General features: G+C 37.9%; 3 protein-coding genes across 9 annotated transcripts; all 3 read left to right on the top strand.

Annotated features, from left to right (window-relative positions):
* Positions 1–1,115: 1,115 nt before the first annotated feature.
* Positions 1,116–6,948, top strand: LOC116298948 (afadin- and alpha-actinin-binding protein). Its single transcript, XM_089030886.1, is given in 11 exon segments — positions 1,116–1,193; positions 1,195–1,217; positions 1,495–1,549; positions 2,073–2,180; positions 2,929–3,019; positions 3,609–3,799; positions 4,294–4,347; positions 4,677–4,805; positions 5,149–5,245; positions 5,537–5,723; positions 6,174–6,948. Coding segments are annotated over 11 exon segments (1,188 nt in total). The 3' UTR covers positions 6,349–6,948.
* A 399-nt stretch (positions 6,949–7,347) lies between these two features.
* Positions 7,348–12,688, top strand: LOC116298950 (uncharacterized). Of its 6 annotated transcripts, XM_031707537.2 has the most exons (3): positions 7,348–11,173; positions 11,879–11,903; positions 12,013–12,688. In XM_031707537.2, the coding sequence occupies exons 1-2, from the start codon at positions 7,386–7,388 to the stop codon at positions 11,895–11,897; spliced, it is 3,807 nt and encodes a 1,268-aa protein (XP_031563397.2). In that variant the 5' UTR covers positions 7,348–7,385; the 3' UTR covers positions 11,898–11,903; positions 12,013–12,688. The 6 variants fall into 6 exon arrangements, with proteins under 6 accessions (XP_031563397.2, XP_088886623.1, XP_031563400.2 ...); XM_089030497.1 differs by having other exon boundaries at positions 7,348–11,184; positions 11,879–12,688; XM_031707540.2 differs by lacking the exon at positions 11,879–11,903 and having other exon boundaries at positions 7,348–11,184.
* A 60-nt stretch (positions 12,689–12,748) lies between these two features.
* Positions 12,749–17,123, top strand: LOC116298952 (thiosulfate sulfurtransferase). Of its 2 annotated transcripts, none has more exons than XM_089030506.1 (7): positions 12,749–12,926; positions 13,549–13,756; positions 14,172–14,267; positions 14,381–14,513; positions 15,277–15,378; positions 15,722–15,862; positions 16,160–17,123. In XM_089030506.1, exons 1-7 carry the CDS (start codon positions 12,796–12,798, stop codon positions 16,168–16,170), a joined length of 822 nt encoding a protein of 273 aa, XP_088886632.1. In that variant the 5' UTR covers positions 12,749–12,795; the 3' UTR covers positions 16,171–17,123. The 2 variants fall into 2 exon arrangements, with proteins under 2 accessions (XP_088886632.1, XP_031563404.2); XM_031707544.2 differs by having other exon boundaries at positions 15,722–15,846.
* The last annotated feature ends 93 nt before the right edge of the window (positions 17,124–17,216 follow it).

A 17,216-nucleotide genomic window follows, 5' to 3' on the forward strand; every position in this document is an offset into this window, starting at 1 on the left:
AATAATAAAAATATTATAATAATAATCTACAATAACATTTAGTTATAGGCGGAACACTTAATATGGATACAAAACGGTACGCACAATACTATAATACATGCCTAAATTGATTAATTTATATGAACAAATCATTACTAATAGTTTATCGTAAAGACAAATTAAAGGTGTTTAGAAAAACTCATGTTTTGAAGAAAGGTTGGAATTTATTTGAGTGGGGTTGTGGTTGTAGAATGAGAAGAAAATACAAGAACAGGGTTTACATTTAATTATTTATTTTACAGAGAATACTAGTTTTAGTATGATAACGATTTTAATTTAATAATGTTTGATGACGCCAGCATTAACATTAGGGGTCAAAAGGCTTAAGTCCGAATTGTGGTCAGCAGTTGAGCGTGATACCAGATAACCATGACAAAAAAAAAGAAAACGAGTATGTCGGCGAAAAAAAAGAGTGCAGCAGTGTGGTAGAGGTCAATGCTATCGTTAACTATTTTTGTATATTTTAATTTTTGTATGTTGATGCTGGAGCGGCCGTTTTTTGACCACATTTAATAGTGTGCATTTTTAAGATTCAAGCAAAGTATCACCTAATGGTAAGAGCCTTTTGTGCGATTACAGTGCTTTTCATTATTTTGCCACCTACTAACTTCCAGATATTCTGGTATTTTGTTTCCCCATCCAAACTACAGCTACAGGCTGAGTTCCCTTCAGATTGGTAAAACCCTGAGAAAGAACTTCCCTGGGACTCAACCCTATTTTTCAAATGTTGTGTAAACAGCACAAAGTGCCAAGATCATCTTCATTGAAACTCTCAAGATGTCACAATAAAACTAAATAATAATTGTAAAGGTTTCCTTGAGATGTGGTCTTTAAAAGTTGAACTTGTACATTAAAGGCACGGGAATGGTTGTCTCTGATGTTCGTTTAATGGGACCTTTTCTTAGCTTCCGTGCAGATCGCTATGAGATATCAAGGTGTGATTTGATTGACAGAAGCCTAACTGCCAGATCTCTTGAGTTGCTAGAATTATGAAAAGTGCTGAAATGTGCTGGTTGTTAATATTATATGTGTAGAATGTGTTTTTGAAGTGTAAACAAATTCTGTTTATTTTCAAGATGCTCACTGATAAAAGCCAAGAAAAGAGAATAGGAATGGAGATTCTTAATTCTATCCAAAGAGCTGATGGAAAAAGAGGCAATGTGGAACACGGGAAATAGGTACATATGTCTCATTGCCATCCATCCCATCTTTCCACTCATCCCAGCCATCCATCCTATTCTTCCATCCATGGATCCCATCTATTCTACCTTCTCATCCATCTATCCAAAAATTCACCAAATCATGGATACTTAAATCTATCCATCCCATTTATCCTATTCTCTTTTATTCATCTACACATTAATGTAGATGATCCGGAGTTTAATTATTTTATTATAAAATTACAGATCATAAATTTTTCAATCTAGTTTGATGATAATGATGATTAACTTTCAGAAGCGAAGAAGAAATGTATAGATTACTAGTAACAAATTATGAAGCAAGACAAAAGGTACGCTATTGCAGAGATTGTAATTTCCTTTAGTGATAAGAATCATTTTGAAGTAAGTTCCACAAATTATGATGTCATTTTTTAAGCGGCAGAAAGAATTTTTTATTTGTGAAAATTTCTGGCTCTTTTCATGGCCTCCGTAGAATCATATCAATCATTTTGGCATAAGATATGCAGCTGTAAATTATATTCCTTGGTTTACAAGCTCAGTTCTTTCCCATCAGGGCTTCATTCATAAATAAATATACATTTATAATTGTAGACAAAATATCAGACAGCTTATTATACTTTCACTACTATTACTACAAGATTGTTTTTGCTTCATGTGCCGATCTTATCATATGGTGAAGAAAGAGACAAATATAGCTGGCAATTGACCAATTACCAGAGCTATATTTTGTCTTTTTTCTTCTACAGTGACTAAGTTCTTATTGTTTCTTATTATTTGCTCATTGTCGCATGTTCATTGAATAGTATCATGGATTTGGTTAGTGAATAACACCTACCGTGCACTATTTGATAGGAATTAATTAAAGAGAACAATGATCTGCGGGATTCCCTGCTGGACATGCAAGCAGAACTCATTGGTGCATTAAACCAGAAGTCCACTGGATACGACAGTGATTCTGAGGTATTAATGATAATAATGATCAAAAAATAAATTCTAATAATATATTAAAATCCAGGGCTAGTGAAGATAGAAAAAAGTGTATACTACTCAAGGCAGGCATTTTTTTTGGAGATAAATTATATCAGAAAGCGACTATTAAAAAACAACGTGATAGTTGAGTTCTGTGTGCATAAAATAGTAAATGTAGATTGGTAGCGTAGAGTGTAAGTGTGAGTGCCCACATTAATTTAAGCTGCCAAATTAACCACCCTCCTCTATGATTATTATTATTATCTCTCGTTTTCTCACTGGACTCTAAAGATGACTTCTTCTCACGTTGTTGAAACGTCAGTCACCACCATCAACAGTCTTTCTCAAGTTCTACACTAACCTGGACGATCACATTTCACAACAAATATTATTATTGTTACTGTTTTTACTATAATGGTAAAATAATACTGAAGAAACAATTGAATTAAAAAACGACAAAGTTAGAAAATATTTATTTAGACATTTCATTTTATTATAAATTGATGATGAGAAGCCAACACACTTTGATTGTCATTTTACTGGATATTTCGATCATTAATAAATAGTGATCATCATCTCAAAATAAGTTTAGTATCTTTTTACAGATAAAGTTTTTGCAATACACTTCCATTGTTTACTAGTTAACACTGCTTGGTTTTTCCCATGGGAGAGTTTCCATCTATTTTGCCATAGTTTTATAATAATATATTATGATATTCATTTACATTCTCATTAACAGGGCTGTACAAGTGATGATGAATGTTCTGGTCTGTCTGTCCGAAGTCTTCCTGCAGGACACTTCAATATGCCATATGAACTGGTCAGAGAAGGTAATATGTCTATCATACATTTGATTCACTGTAGTTGCAGTTATTGTCACTGATCCAGAAATCTATTTCAATAGGAATTTAAGTTTTAAACTAACAATTCTTATCCCTTCCTTATTGCCAAGATTCGTTAATAATGACTAAGAAATGATAATTTAATAATGATGTCCTTGGTTTATAATGGTGATGGGGATGACGATGATGATGATGGTTATGATGATGATGATGGTGGTGGGGGTGATGATGATGGTGGGGATGATGATGAATTATGATGATGATGGTGATGATGATGAAGAAGGATGATGATGATGGTGATGATGTTGATAGATGATAACGATGATGATGATGATAGTTATGATGGCGATGATGGCAGTTATAGTAGTGACAGCAATAGCAATAGTGGATATGATAATGCCTTTAGCTGGTGGTGACGTATCCCCCTATGAAGATATTCTTGGGTCGTCACAACATCACGCTAAGGATGTCTGTAAGAAGCTAATAGTGAACAACAAGCACATTTTTGCTGATTATATTGACAGCGATAATTAATTTCACATTCAAAAGGACCTCCTTTCATTGATAATAATAACAGGAATCGAAAAGAGTTTGAGAGAAAAATGGAGGGTGTTAAAGTCCCGACTTGAGCAAGCAAACAAAGGATCTTCTTCAAGTTCACCACAAGACAATGAAGAAAAAGCTGCATTGACCGAAGAAGTAGAAAAGTTGAAAAAACAACTGGATAATTATCAACACATTGTTGAACAACAAGAAGCTCTGATAGAGGTTTGTTAAATATTGATGTTTGAGCTGTGCAAGTTGCCCAAAATTTGAAAGCAACTGTATAAAGGTATAAAATAGACTTCCAAACTTCCGCCAAATGGGCAAAATCAGTGAAATAGACCTCCTCAACTCAGACATAATGTTTTCCCATTTCAGATCATGTGTCATTCCCTAGAGTATCATTTCTTTGTTTAACAGTTGTGCTCGGTTGCACATGAGAAATGAGAAGACACATCAATATGGATGCAACTCAAATAAAGAATCTTATTTTCAAGGGAATGACACCTGGCCTGAAATGGGGAAACATTTATGTGGGGGAGGGGAGGGGGGGATATAGTACTTTCCTGGAATTTCCAGAAAAGAGTTCAAGGTTCAAAGATTCAACACAGGAGGAGATATTATAGAAGGATTTTTGAATCAGCATCTTGATTTTGTTTTTGTCACGTAATCTGTGGATTTTTATGATGTATATTTACTTGTGAGTGTTATGTTTCCAGTCGTTTCAGGTCAAAGAAAGTGAAGGAAATGCTCAAGCTGATTCTTCGTTCCTCGTATGTCATGCGCTTTCGTTTCTTTCATTTTTTTGTATTACTTTCCCATTTCAACCTATATTTCCATCCTTCCCTCCCTTTATTCATCTTTTGTTCCCTTTCTCTCCTTTCTTCAGCCGATTCTTTATTTCTTTTTAAAGTCAGACTTCTTGCTTTATTTTTCTTTTTTTCCTTCCTCCCCTTTCTCATTCCTTCTTTCCTTCCTTCCTTCCTTCCTTCCTTCCTTCCTTCCTTCCTTCCTTCCATTTTTTCATTTCTCTCTTCCACCTCTCCTTTCCTCCTCCTTCCTCACTCCCTAAAACTGAACGCGTTTTTTTTTTATCCTTCAGAGTGATTCTAGAATGTGTGAAGAATGGGAGCGACTGAAACAAGAAAAAGTGATGTTCAATGAACAGAAAAGAACATTTGAAGATGAACGAAGAAATTTCACAGAATCTGCCGCCAAGTTAGGATACGAGGTTGGAACTACTATTATTTAGATAGCATTTGTATTCTTTATGATGGTATTGAGTCAGTTGGGGAATCAAGAGTGGTGTAGCACGGATAACTCACTCTCCTCTCCCTTTTGAGTCCTCACGTTCGATTCCCGTACTCAACATCACATGAGTGGATAGAGTTTGTTAGATCTTCCTCGATTCAAAGGTTTTTAGCCTCCCACTTTTTGCGAGAATTACATTTTTATTTTGTCTAATTTTTGGGTGTATTGGATAGGGAGGGTAGGCGAGGACTGCAGGCCCCCACTTAAAAAACTGTTCCGCCGTCCCTATATTGACAAGCTCTTTATATTTTGTTTGTAAATAGAGAAAGAAATTCGAAGACGAAAGGTCAAACTTCATCAAGCAACAGCTATTGATTACGCCTCAAAGAAAACTTCCTTCGGTTTATAAAAAGCTACGATGTGAGTAAATCAGAATCTTGTTTCGTTTTATATATCTTTCTTATTAAAATATAAATTTATTTTTATTATGCATCCATCTAAACTTCTTCCATCCATTCCATCAGTCCACCCACAACCTACTCATCGGTCTGTCTGTCCAAAGTATTAGGATGTCAATCGACGTACTCTGACTTGTCTATACACCGTATCAAAATATGGCGACCGATTTGAATAACTAACGTGTTTCTACCCATTGCTCTTAGCATTATTTGTTCATTCGTTTATGCATTTATTCTTTAATTTTCCTTTTAGCTCCTGATGGCCAAAACAGTCCACCAAGACTACAGTACAGCACTCCAATGTTTTCACCCGCACCGAGAGAAAACCGAGAAAAAAAGTCGATTCATGTACCGAGGGAGGGTCCCGTAGAAACCCCAAGTACGCAAGATCTATACTTGGCCTTGTCTCTGCAGGCAGACGACAATGAGGACAGCAACGAGTAAGTTAGGTGGTCATCCAAGCCGGAACATTGGCGCGCAATGTTACCCGTAATCTATGTTGCAAGTGCCATGTCACACGACGTAATTTGTCGCTTGCATCCCGTATTTCAGCAACATTGCCTGCAATTTTGCGCCCAATGTTGCACCGCGTTTCCGGGCCTTAATAGTTGTGTTTAGTCAAATCCAACTAGCGGACTACAGGTATCATCATTGCTGCGTTCTGATTGGATGAGCTACTACTAGGCTATAAGTTATATCCTACTACTGTAGTAGCAAAAGGTGCCGGCTTTGAGAATCAAAACATTAAATTTAAATTTAATTCAAAACTTGTTTGCATATATATATTTGACCGACTAGTTGGATTTGAATAAGACAATTTTCCTCATAGTAATTGCTAAATAACAGTAGCAGCGTGCGTCGGAGCCTTAACTCAGTTTTTCCTGTTTTAGGACGCCAAAACATCCATCTAAAGCCAATACCAGCCCACCACCAAGCAGATGCTCATCAGATTCGATTGATGGAACCAACGCATCAAAATCTAGATCAAGAAGAATCAACGAGCATGCGCAGCTCGTGAAAAGAGCTCTCCAGCTCAGACAAGGGAGTCCAACTTGTGATGGATAATGGATCTCCTTTTCCCCTTACATTTCATTCCCTAGAGTATCATCTCTTTATTTAACAGTTGCGCACGAGAAGGCATAAATATGGATACAATACAAACAAAAATAATATTCTCAAGAAAATGATATGTGGTCTGAAATGGGAAAACATTAGACCTAAGGAGGTCTATTCACTAAAGAGACATTGTGTCATGATAGTTGTTTAGTCTGCTGCTGTATCGTGAGCCTGTGTGCTCAATAATATCCCTAGAATGTGAATGAAGAAAAAAATATTCGTTGATGGTTAGATGGTCAAATATTTTATATAGATGCATGAACTAAAATAATATTTTCTTGTAGCGTACGTATTATTCATTTAGAGCAATTTATTTTCACCTTAACCTAAAGCATATGCAGCTCGAACAATTTTTTTATGAAAAGGGAAAGTAATGAAAGAAACTAAATCTACTGGACCAAAAAATAGTCGCTAAAGTTTTTGTTGGCCGGGTTTGGTTTTGTTGCTGTTGAGAACACAGGAAGCCCAGTGTGAGAAACGAGAGAGAAAAGAGCTAATTGATAAACATTTTCTTGTGATTGAATCGAAATAAACCAAATTAATCTACAATATTGCTTTGTATTTTACATGCTAAGTTTATTTTGTAAATACAACTTGTCCCTAACTGGTTCTAAATAAAACTGGTGTATTTCCTAATCTTGATTTTAACTTTTTTTTCGTTCGTTCGTTCGTCTTTTTATTATCTTTCTTTTGTTTATGTCTGTCTGTCTGTTTGTCTGTCTGTGATGTGTTGAAAAAAATTTTTTAAAGTTATTATTGGGCAAGCAAATTGTCATTTATTTTTGACTACTTTTATTATTATTCTCTCTCTCTCTCTTTCATTCTGTTTCTCTTTCATTTTTCTCAAATCTTTTTCTCTCTATGAATCGGATTTTCCCGCCATTTCATCCCAACCACACAGGAATCCAAACATAGGTTTTCAGTCTCGTGACTTCCAAGAAATGAAACTCGTAACCTGATATGACCAGAAGGTGAAAATTTATAACATGGCGGTGGGTGGCAAATGTACTGTCGTTTTACTTCTTTTCTTCTACTTTATAAGCCTGGAATCCCTCTCATTTGCAGCAGGTGAGCCATGGAATCGTACCATTTATGTATCTCCCAAGGGAAACGATTCCGACACTTGCGGGGACGAAGATTTTCCTTGCAGAACAGTCGATCAAGGCTTGCAAAATGCTGTCACCAAAGGAGCAAGTTCAACTCGTGTGCTGCTAGAGAGAGGACAATACAATCTAAACACAAGCTTTAACCTCACGAATATCGAAAATTTCGCTATCTATGGAGAAGGAGGTGCTGAAGAAGTCATCATAACATGTGCTGAAAACACGAGCCTTGCATTTACACTCGTGAGGGATTTGCTTTTCCAAGGTTTCACTTTAAGAAAGTGTGGAGGATGGCATGCTAGTTCCGTAGGTAAAGAAGACTGGAAAGGTAACATTTCTAATCCTAAGTTCATATCAGCCGTGTATATCAACTATTGCTATGGCTTACAGTTTCTGAACGTGACGATTGCAGACACTCCCGGAGTTGGACTCAATGTTTATACAGTGTCTGGGAAAGTTGTGATTTTGAATTCCAATTTTGATCGTAATGTACCGAATGATTCAAATCAAACTGTGCAAAATCAAAACATTGATTACTACCAAGAAATCCTGGCTGAGTCTTCTGGACGTTTTGCCAAAGCAGGAGGTGGTGTCTTTCTCTCTGTTGGGGAGATGAAATATAACCCTCTCAACCCCCTGGAAATTCCAAGAAAGGAAGCAATCATATACACGAAACCAACTGACATCATTATACAGAACTGCTATTTTACCAACAATATAGCACCTACACCAGACATTGCAATACCAGAGATTCCAACCCTTCCCTTTAGTCGTGGTGGAGGGCTGGCCTTGTTTTTATTTGGTAACTCAACTGATAACCGTGTTGTTATTGATTCTAGTGTGTTTGCTAATAATACTGCTGTTTGGGGTGGGGGTATGCAGATTGATTTACAAAATAGAACGGCGAATAATACTGTAAAGGTAACGAATACTGTATTTGAGAACAACTTTGCACGAGCAGAAGGAGGTGGTTTCCGATTGTCAAGTACTGTTGAACAGGATTTCCTTATTCTGCCCAACATCTTCAATTTCGCATCATGTCAAATAACAAACAATTCTGCTCTCTGGGGAGGAGGCTTGGCAACTTATGGTGCAACATCGCTAGCACCACTAAATACGCTTGTACAATTCAAACAAACTGAGATTACGTTCAAGTCTTGTAATATCTCTAGGAATTCTGGAACCGTTGGCTCTGCTATTGGTGCCTTCTTGGTGAATCGAAACGAAGATGATATAGGCCCTGGTTTACCATACGATATCATATTTGAGCACTGTGATATATCACACAATAATGTCACTACAGCTTCAAAAAGCTATGTAGTTGGTCAAGGAGCTATTTATGCTGATGAAGTTCCCTTAGTCTTCAAGAACAATGTAATAATCTCATATAATAATGGCACTGCTGTTGTATTAGACTCTGCCATTATGGAAGTACATAACAATGTTGTTTTTGAGAACAACAAAGGATTTAGAGGAGGGGCAATATCACTTTATGGAAGTGCTAGAATAATTTTAGCAAAACGCTCAAAGCTTTCTTTTCTCCACAATTTTTGCGAAGAAAAAGGAGGAGCATTGTATATCGAGGCACCAGGACCACCACTAGTTAGCTTTAATGCCAATGGGGCACAAATACATAAATGTTTCTTGGCTTATTATAAAGATGGTATTGATTACAATGAATGGGATACAGAAATAATATTTCAAAATAACAGTGTTGGAGACAAATCATTTGAGATAAATTCCTCTGGAAGATCAGTTTTTGCATCGACATTGCGTGACTGTCTTAGAGTGGGAGAGACCAGAGATAAAAACACTGCCTTAGAGTGGAAGTTCATTAAATACCGAGGTGGAGGAGGGGAAAATGTGAGCTTTAAAGGAGAGGTAGTCACTGAACCTATAGACATTATTTTTAATTCCTCAGAATGGATCGTCGCTCCAAGCCAAGTTTTTAATGCAACTGTCGAGTTGATTGATGAAAAGGGAAATAATGTATATGGTATTGTGCAAGTCTTGATTCATTCTAATCCTTCAGTAAGTCTCAAAGGAACTTCAGCATTATTTCTTGTTTACAACCACATCAAAGGGCTCGCAATAAGAGGAAAACCTGGAGATAAATTTAAAGTCGAACTCAAGACAACTGGTAAACATCTGGTGCAAAAGACACTTGGTAATCTCACTGTGCAGAATTGTTTTCCTGGATTTCTTTTCAATAAGGATGATCATGACTGTGTATGTGCTTCGAAGGATCAAAGTGGAATATATAACTGCAGTGAAGATGGAAAAACATTGTTCATTCGGGATGGATACTGGGCTGGAGTAGTAAACGATAAATTCTTAACTTATATCTGTCCTGATACTTACTGCAGAGCTAATGGCTTATCAAATGGTCAGGCACAAGCATATAAATATGAACCTGATAAAATGTGCATTGAGAGTCGGAAGAGTGATGGTATACTCTGTGGCGCTTGCAAAGCAAATTATACCGTTGTGCTTGGCAGTGAAGAATGCAGCTCTGAATGCTCTAATCTGTACTTGCTCACTGTAATACCATATGGAATAGTCCTTTTCTTGATAGTAATGCTTGTTACATTGATCAACCTGGATGTTTTCACTGGCTACCTGAATGCATGGCTGTACTCTTTCCAAGTGATGACCTTATTATTCATTGAAGGCTTTACGTTGGATTCCTTTATGCAGTTTATGATTGGGTTGGCCAATATTAAGATAAAATTACCCAGAGGATCTTGTTTCATGGAAAAGATGGACGATGCCGACAAGCTAGTGATAATGTATATTTTACCGGTGTACATATTCATTGCAGTCTACATTCTAGCCAAAGTGGTCCGCAAGTACCCAAACTGGTGTTACAGTCGTCGGGTAAAGGCACCGTTCCGTGCCCTCTGCACCCTGTTTGTGTTATGTTACACCAATATCACCACGATCACTCTCAAGCTCTTGTACCCAGCTCACATTGGAGGGAAGACAGTCTTGTTTATGGATGGCCAAGTGGATTTCTTTAAAGGAAAGCATATTGGATATGCAGTTATTGCAATTCTCTTCCTCATATTCATAGTCATCCCATGCCCATTGATCCTCATGTTCACACCATTCATCACCAAGCTTTTGAGACCATTAGTAAATGTCTTCACTCTAAAGCCATATTATGATGCATTCCAAGGCTGCTTCAAGGACGAATACCGCTGGTGCTCTGCATTCTACTTTGTTTGTCGCCTGTACCTAATCATAATATCAACTTACATGACTCCAAGTCCCATGAAACGAGCTATACTCGAAGACTCCTGCATGATCATTCTAGCTGTATTCGTGTACCTGAAACCTTACAAGCAAGAATACAATTGGCTCAATCTTTTAGATGCTGTTCTCCTAAGTAACCTTGGTATCATGGCCATTTTCAGCACAGCCCTCCAGAATGCTCAAAGCTTTGGCCTGTCTTATATTGGAACCATTAAGCTCTTTATTCGCATGTTGTCCTACGTGCCACTGGGTTATCTCTTGTGCTCGTTGATTTACCAGGCGTTCAAGTATCGTGAAGCCCTGAAAGCCTACATGATCATGAAAATGAAGTCCAGGGAAGATAGTGTTCTGATAGATGGCTACAGCGATGCCGAACCTCAGTCTCTTGTCAGTGATCCTGAAAATGCACATCACTTGTAAGTTATTGGTAGGAATATCTTCACTTAATAGCACATTACTAAAAAAAGCCTCTGAAAACCACCAACACCCAACTGAAAACTGGCCAAACCGCTTCTGACTACCCACCAATGCCGGAACAACATCCCACCAACAACCTAGCAACCAACCACCTAGTGACAACTTACCAATACAACCTACATACAGCCTACCCACACCCTACTGATAGCCTACCCACACCCTACTGACAGCCTATCCACACCCAGCTGACCACTTGCTAACACCTTACTAATATCCTTCCAACACCCTACTGACCACCTACCAACACCCTGCTGACCACCTACCCATACCCTACCAACAACCTACCCACACACTACTGACAGCCTACCCACACCCAACTGACAGCCTACCCACACCCAACTGACAGCCTACCCAGAACCTACCGGCAGCCTACCCACATCCTACTGACAGCCTACCCAGAACCTACCGGCAGCCTACCCACACCCTACTGACAGCCTACCCACACCCTACTGACAGCCTACCCGCACGCTACTGACAACCTACCTACACCCCTCTGACAGCCTCCCAACACCCTACTGATAGCCTACATACTATCCCATATACCAGCTCAATAATTCTATGTACACCCTACATGGACCATTAAAGTATTGGGACTTTAAAACTTATTAAAATAAGAGATACAAAATTTTGATTTCCTTTCATAGGGACAATGTAGTCACTTAAGAAATGGTAAGGGAGATATCATGGCCTTGGTGGCAAAGACCTACATTTTGTTTTTACTATAGCATAATAAATAAAACATGTATTCCTAGTTTGAGAATTTCTATTTGTGCAACAGAAGGCAAGACATCTAGCAAGGAGGCTATAGTACCACTAGCCAGGGAAACTTCAAAGAAGCAGTGATATCAAAGTTCAAGCTTAAGACAACGTGCTGAAAATATTGTACAATAATGAAACATGTAGATATTTAGAATAATTAATTATACAATAATTATAATTATAATTAATTATAATAATTATTAACTGTCCAATTATTTTCTTAGTTGGACAGGCCAGTTGTTGATATGGAATTAATTAGGCAACTATATAATTAATAGGTAATGGGATTTCATGCTCCCCAATCAAGAAATAATTAGACTGGAAAAATTCCTCTGACTGCCAAATTGGACTCGGCCTACAGCCTCATCCAATTTTGTCAGTCCTCAGAGTTTTCCTCATCCAATTATTTCTTAATTGGACAGCATGGAATTCTATTACATATACTAATATGATTCTATAAAATGATTCTATTCTGGAACATGGAGTTTGTATTATGTACTTCTATATAACATTATATCTAGGCTTAATATAATAAATAATAAAAATCTTTAGAGGATACCTGAAATTCAAATTTGAGAAAAATTGTTATTTCGTATTGCTAATATCAAAACTATTGTACTATCTTAATATCAATTTTACTAATGAGAAAATGTAGTTTTGATTGCTATGACCAAGATTAAATAAAATTGAATCGGTGTTGTGAAATTGGGTTTCCTGTGTCCAACTAGGAATGTCACGCAAGTCAATTCAACAAAACTGCCGTAGCTTGGCGCCTTTTCAAAGCACCTGAACGCGGGTCAAAATGGAAAAGGTCCCTCTCTTAGTTTCAACAGAGTGGTTAAATCAACGAATTAGTCAGTCAGCCACTGAAAAGCTTCATATACTTGATGTTACTTGGTATAGTAGCAGAGATGCCATGCAAGACTTCGCCAAGTAAGCACGTAATATAAGCCCTTGTATGACCCCTCGTACTCGCAAACGTAAAGGCTCCCTACAAAACGGCAACTGTAGTCAAAATTAGGTTGAAGTATCGAGACATTCCTGTATGCTAATAAAGCTCCATAGTAATGTCAAATTCGAGCTAGTTTTTATAGGTTTTCCTATAAATGCAATCGGATTTGGTGGATTGTCGGGATCAACTCTGCCATTTAAATTTGTTCCAAACTGACTTCAGAGACATGCCGGAAAAGCTTCTAGGGACACGTCCATGGGTGTAAGAACAAATTTTTTGGTCTTAAAACGAAGCATCGATCTAGAGAGAAAAGGAAATTTCTTTTAGAACTATTACTTAGTTACTTTCGACGTGGTCACGGTCTTGCGTGAGTAAGCAATTCTTGCATCTAAGAGGGGAGGGGTAAGTAAAATACGTGCCTTCGTTGGGGAGGGGGGGGGGGAATGGTAAACTATATGCAAGATATTTTAGAAGAGAGGCGATTCAGGTAGGGGAGGGATGGGAGGGATGTTTCAGTTTTATCTATTTATTCGGACGCAAAGCTCTTAAATTATCAATGAGGGTATTCTATTTTTCTTATTTTTTATTTTATTTTTTTTGTAGAAGACACATACAAGGTGCAGTGCATTTTAATCTCTTCCAAGGCGTTAAACTAACCCCAGAAGATCCTCGTAAGCTAGCTGATGCTGCTGCCTTTGAAATGAATGCAAGAGGCGCAGGCGTCGATGATGATAGTCATGTGATCCTATGTGACGGTTGTGATGATAGATGTGGATTCTTCACTGGACCTAGAGTATTGTTCATGTTCAAGGTACCCTATCATATTTGATTATCGCAAACCGCAGGGAGCCCATAGAGGCCTGGATCTGATGACTTATTTATGGACAGCAAGGATTTTATGGAAGCCCAAAGGGAAAATATAGCGATGCAAACCTTGGATAGTTATGCTGTACTGAAGAAGTGGTTTCTGGCATTTTAATGACCTATGTACAGTCAACTCTCGCCTTGTGGACCCCCCAATATTACGGACACCTTGCTATTACGGACAGGAGAAAATTCCCCGACAAAAAAAAAAAAAAAAAAAAACACCGACAAAGAAATTAAATGAAAGAAATTCTCTATTACGGACGCTCGCTATTACGGACATGAAGCGACGGTCCCGAGGGTGTCCGCTGTAACGATAGTTGACTGTAAGCTAAAAAATGTATCTTATTTTCTTTTTGTAGATTTATGGACACGACAAGGTGTCTATCTTAAATGGAGGCCTCGAAAAATGGATATCAGATGGCTATGAAACAACCGACATGTGCCTAAAAATAAGGGTAAATAATCAATGCGTTCCCATCTCCTATCCCCACTCTCCCCTCCCCCCATCCCACTACCTCTTGGCCGCTATACACAAGCTATCAGTAATATTTACAGAAAAAATTTACAGGAAGGTAATTTCAAAGCAAAGCCTGCAGAAAAATGGTTGGTAAGCTATGATGATATGGCCAAGAATCTAAAAGAGAAAAGTTCTCAAGTATGTGACTCAAGGTCTGAGAAACTGTTCAAAGGTCATGTAAATGGTAATGTATGAAACTATCTGGTCTAATATTGAAAAATTATGCATATGATGACGATGTGGGTGGTGGTGGTAATTGTGATTATTATGATGGTGTTGATGATGATGATGATGTTGATGTTGTTGATGATGATGATGATGATGTTGGTGTTGATGTTGATGTTGATGTTGATGATGATGATGATGTTGAAGATTATGATAATGATGATTAACCGCCACCCGGTTAGCTCAGTTGGTAAGAGCGTCGGTCTGTTGTGCGGGAGGTCGTGATTCAAGCCTCGGCCGGTCCAACACTCAGGGTCTTAAAATAACTGAGGAGAAGATGCTGCCTTTGTAATTACATCTACAAATGGTTCGACCTTCACGTGGCTCGGATGATCACGTTAATGGCGGTCCCGTCCCTAATTAACTAGAGACGTTAACAGAGGACCACAAGTTTATCAGTTGAATTACTGTCAAGTGTTATCCTCTATGAACAAAGTTATATAATTAATTAATTAATTTTTATGATGATGATGTTGATGTTGATGGGGTTGATGTTGTTGATGATGATAATAATCAATGTTGATGAGAAATTGTGGTAACGGTTGATTAAGATAATGTTGATGGTGATGGTGATGGTGATGCTGGTGATGCTAATGTTGTTGACGATGAGAATGATTTTGATAATGATGATAATAGTGACTGATAATAGTAACATGAATATTTCTCCCCCTGTAAAAAAAACAGTTTATTTTCGATACAGATCATTTTTACCATCCTTTCAGACCCCAATACTGGCCATTATCCTGGAGCAGTAAACATACCCTATCAATCACTATTAGACGACAAAACACGTTGTTTAAAGACCACTGGAGAACTAAAACAGGGTACGTACACTTACTAGTCTTGCGATATTGCTAACAGCCTGTGTTACAAGTTCCAATCTGACTCCAGATACAAATACAGTAGTAAAACCCTTTATTCACTTGTTATATGTGTTTCTTGCGCTTACATGTGTTCTCCCCTATCTTTATTATACATGTCACTACTAAACTATGTCACACAACAAACTTAGTCAAAGCGTGACAATTCATACACTTCACATCTGTCCATGCCCCGGCGCGCGCACGGTACTTTAGTTACGTTAATTCTCCCGAAGTATAGTAAAACTTGTAGACCGGTGGACGGATCTTTTCCGATGTGACAACATTCTTATTTTTCTGTCTTTAGTTTTCAAGGATGCTGGGATTGATCTCAGTAAGCCAGTTGTTACAATGTGTTTCAGTGGCATGTCGTCATCTGCTCTGGCTTTGGCTGCCGATTTGTGCGGGTGTCCTGATGTACGCGTCTTCTTTGTAAGTGCAGGGCAGGGTAAGTGGTTTATACCCGGGATTTCTCATAAGGGCCTCCCCCGCACCAACTCAACAAACTGAATTTATTACAATATCGTAACCAGAGCCCTTTTCTCTTGGTCAGCACCGAGTAACGAGAGGTGCTGACCAAGAGATCTAGAAACTCTTGAGCTATGGGTACAAGATCTCCAGATCTCCTTATCCCGCCCCCGCCCCCGCCCCCCTTTAACCCCCACAACCCTAGGTGAACTTCCGTACACCAACTGACCATGCAAGCTTTTTTTTATTAATTTCAGTATTTTCCCTTCATATATAGGGAGGATTTAACGAGTGGAAGAATAAGGCAGGTCCTTCGAACATTGCTTGGAGCCAAGAGAAAAAGAACTAAGCTTAATTGATACAGTTTCTCTTGATGGAGCTATTACACGGGAAACACAGATTATATATGACCAATATCTCAATTTCTCCCCAAAATAACCTGCATTAATGTTATTATATTAAACAAGCTAAAAGAGTGCTGGTGTACAAACTGATACTAAATGATAAACCGTTATCAGTATTTATCGGCTTTACCAAGGAAACATAGCAGAAGCTTACGGGAATCGCTTCAAATTTAAGACGAAGCGACCCAAATAAATTGCGCGCTAAATTGGCCAGCCAAATCTTTCTTTACATACTCAAGCAACATTAGAATCTATACATTTCCCATCAGCCTCATCGGTCATGCTCATTTGGCACTTATATAATAGCTCTATAAAATACCCTTATGAGTAAACCTTAAACGTACGATACAGTTATAACATATGCGGTCGAGCTGGTGATGGTAAAAAATCGTGCATATTTTTTAATTATTCCGATCCTGAAATCCTTCGTCCATTCCAAATTCTCCAAGTTCTGTTACTGAGCAAAAGGAGCATTCCTTTTTGTCTGTTTGCAAATAATAGAGTGTACAAAGAAGTCTGGAAGCTGAACTGAGTCGTTGACTTTTCTTTCTTTTTCACAGTTTCAGTTTTCACTTTCTCCTTTCAGCATCAAGTTGTAACGATTACTATAATAGTGAAAAGTATAATTGAATCGACACTGAAAACAATAGGAATAACTTCATTAACACAACACAAAAACTCATTTACTTGCATGATTTTACACAAGGCAAGGCAACGTTAATCTATTTAAGTCCAGAAAATTCACTTAGAATAAAACTTATATTCCAATTAGACTTATCAAAAGACCTTTAAGCCCTAATTAATATTTCTAGACGAGTAAAAATCGTATAAAGTCGACAGACTGTTTGTTTACTGGAAGGTGGGAAGGAAGAGGGCTTTTGTTCTGGTTCCATGGTAACACAGAATGCCTCGAGCCGTGATTGGCTGAAT

Source organism: Actinia tenebrosa, unplaced genomic scaffold (genome assembly GCF_029948245.1).
Source record: "Actinia tenebrosa isolate PJP-AT-01 unplaced genomic scaffold, QUT_ActTen_1.0 PGA_scaffold15__27_contigs__length_11533743, whole genome shotgun sequence".
Classification (NCBI taxonomy): domain Eukaryota; kingdom Metazoa; phylum Cnidaria; class Anthozoa; order Actiniaria; family Actiniidae; genus Actinia; species Actinia tenebrosa.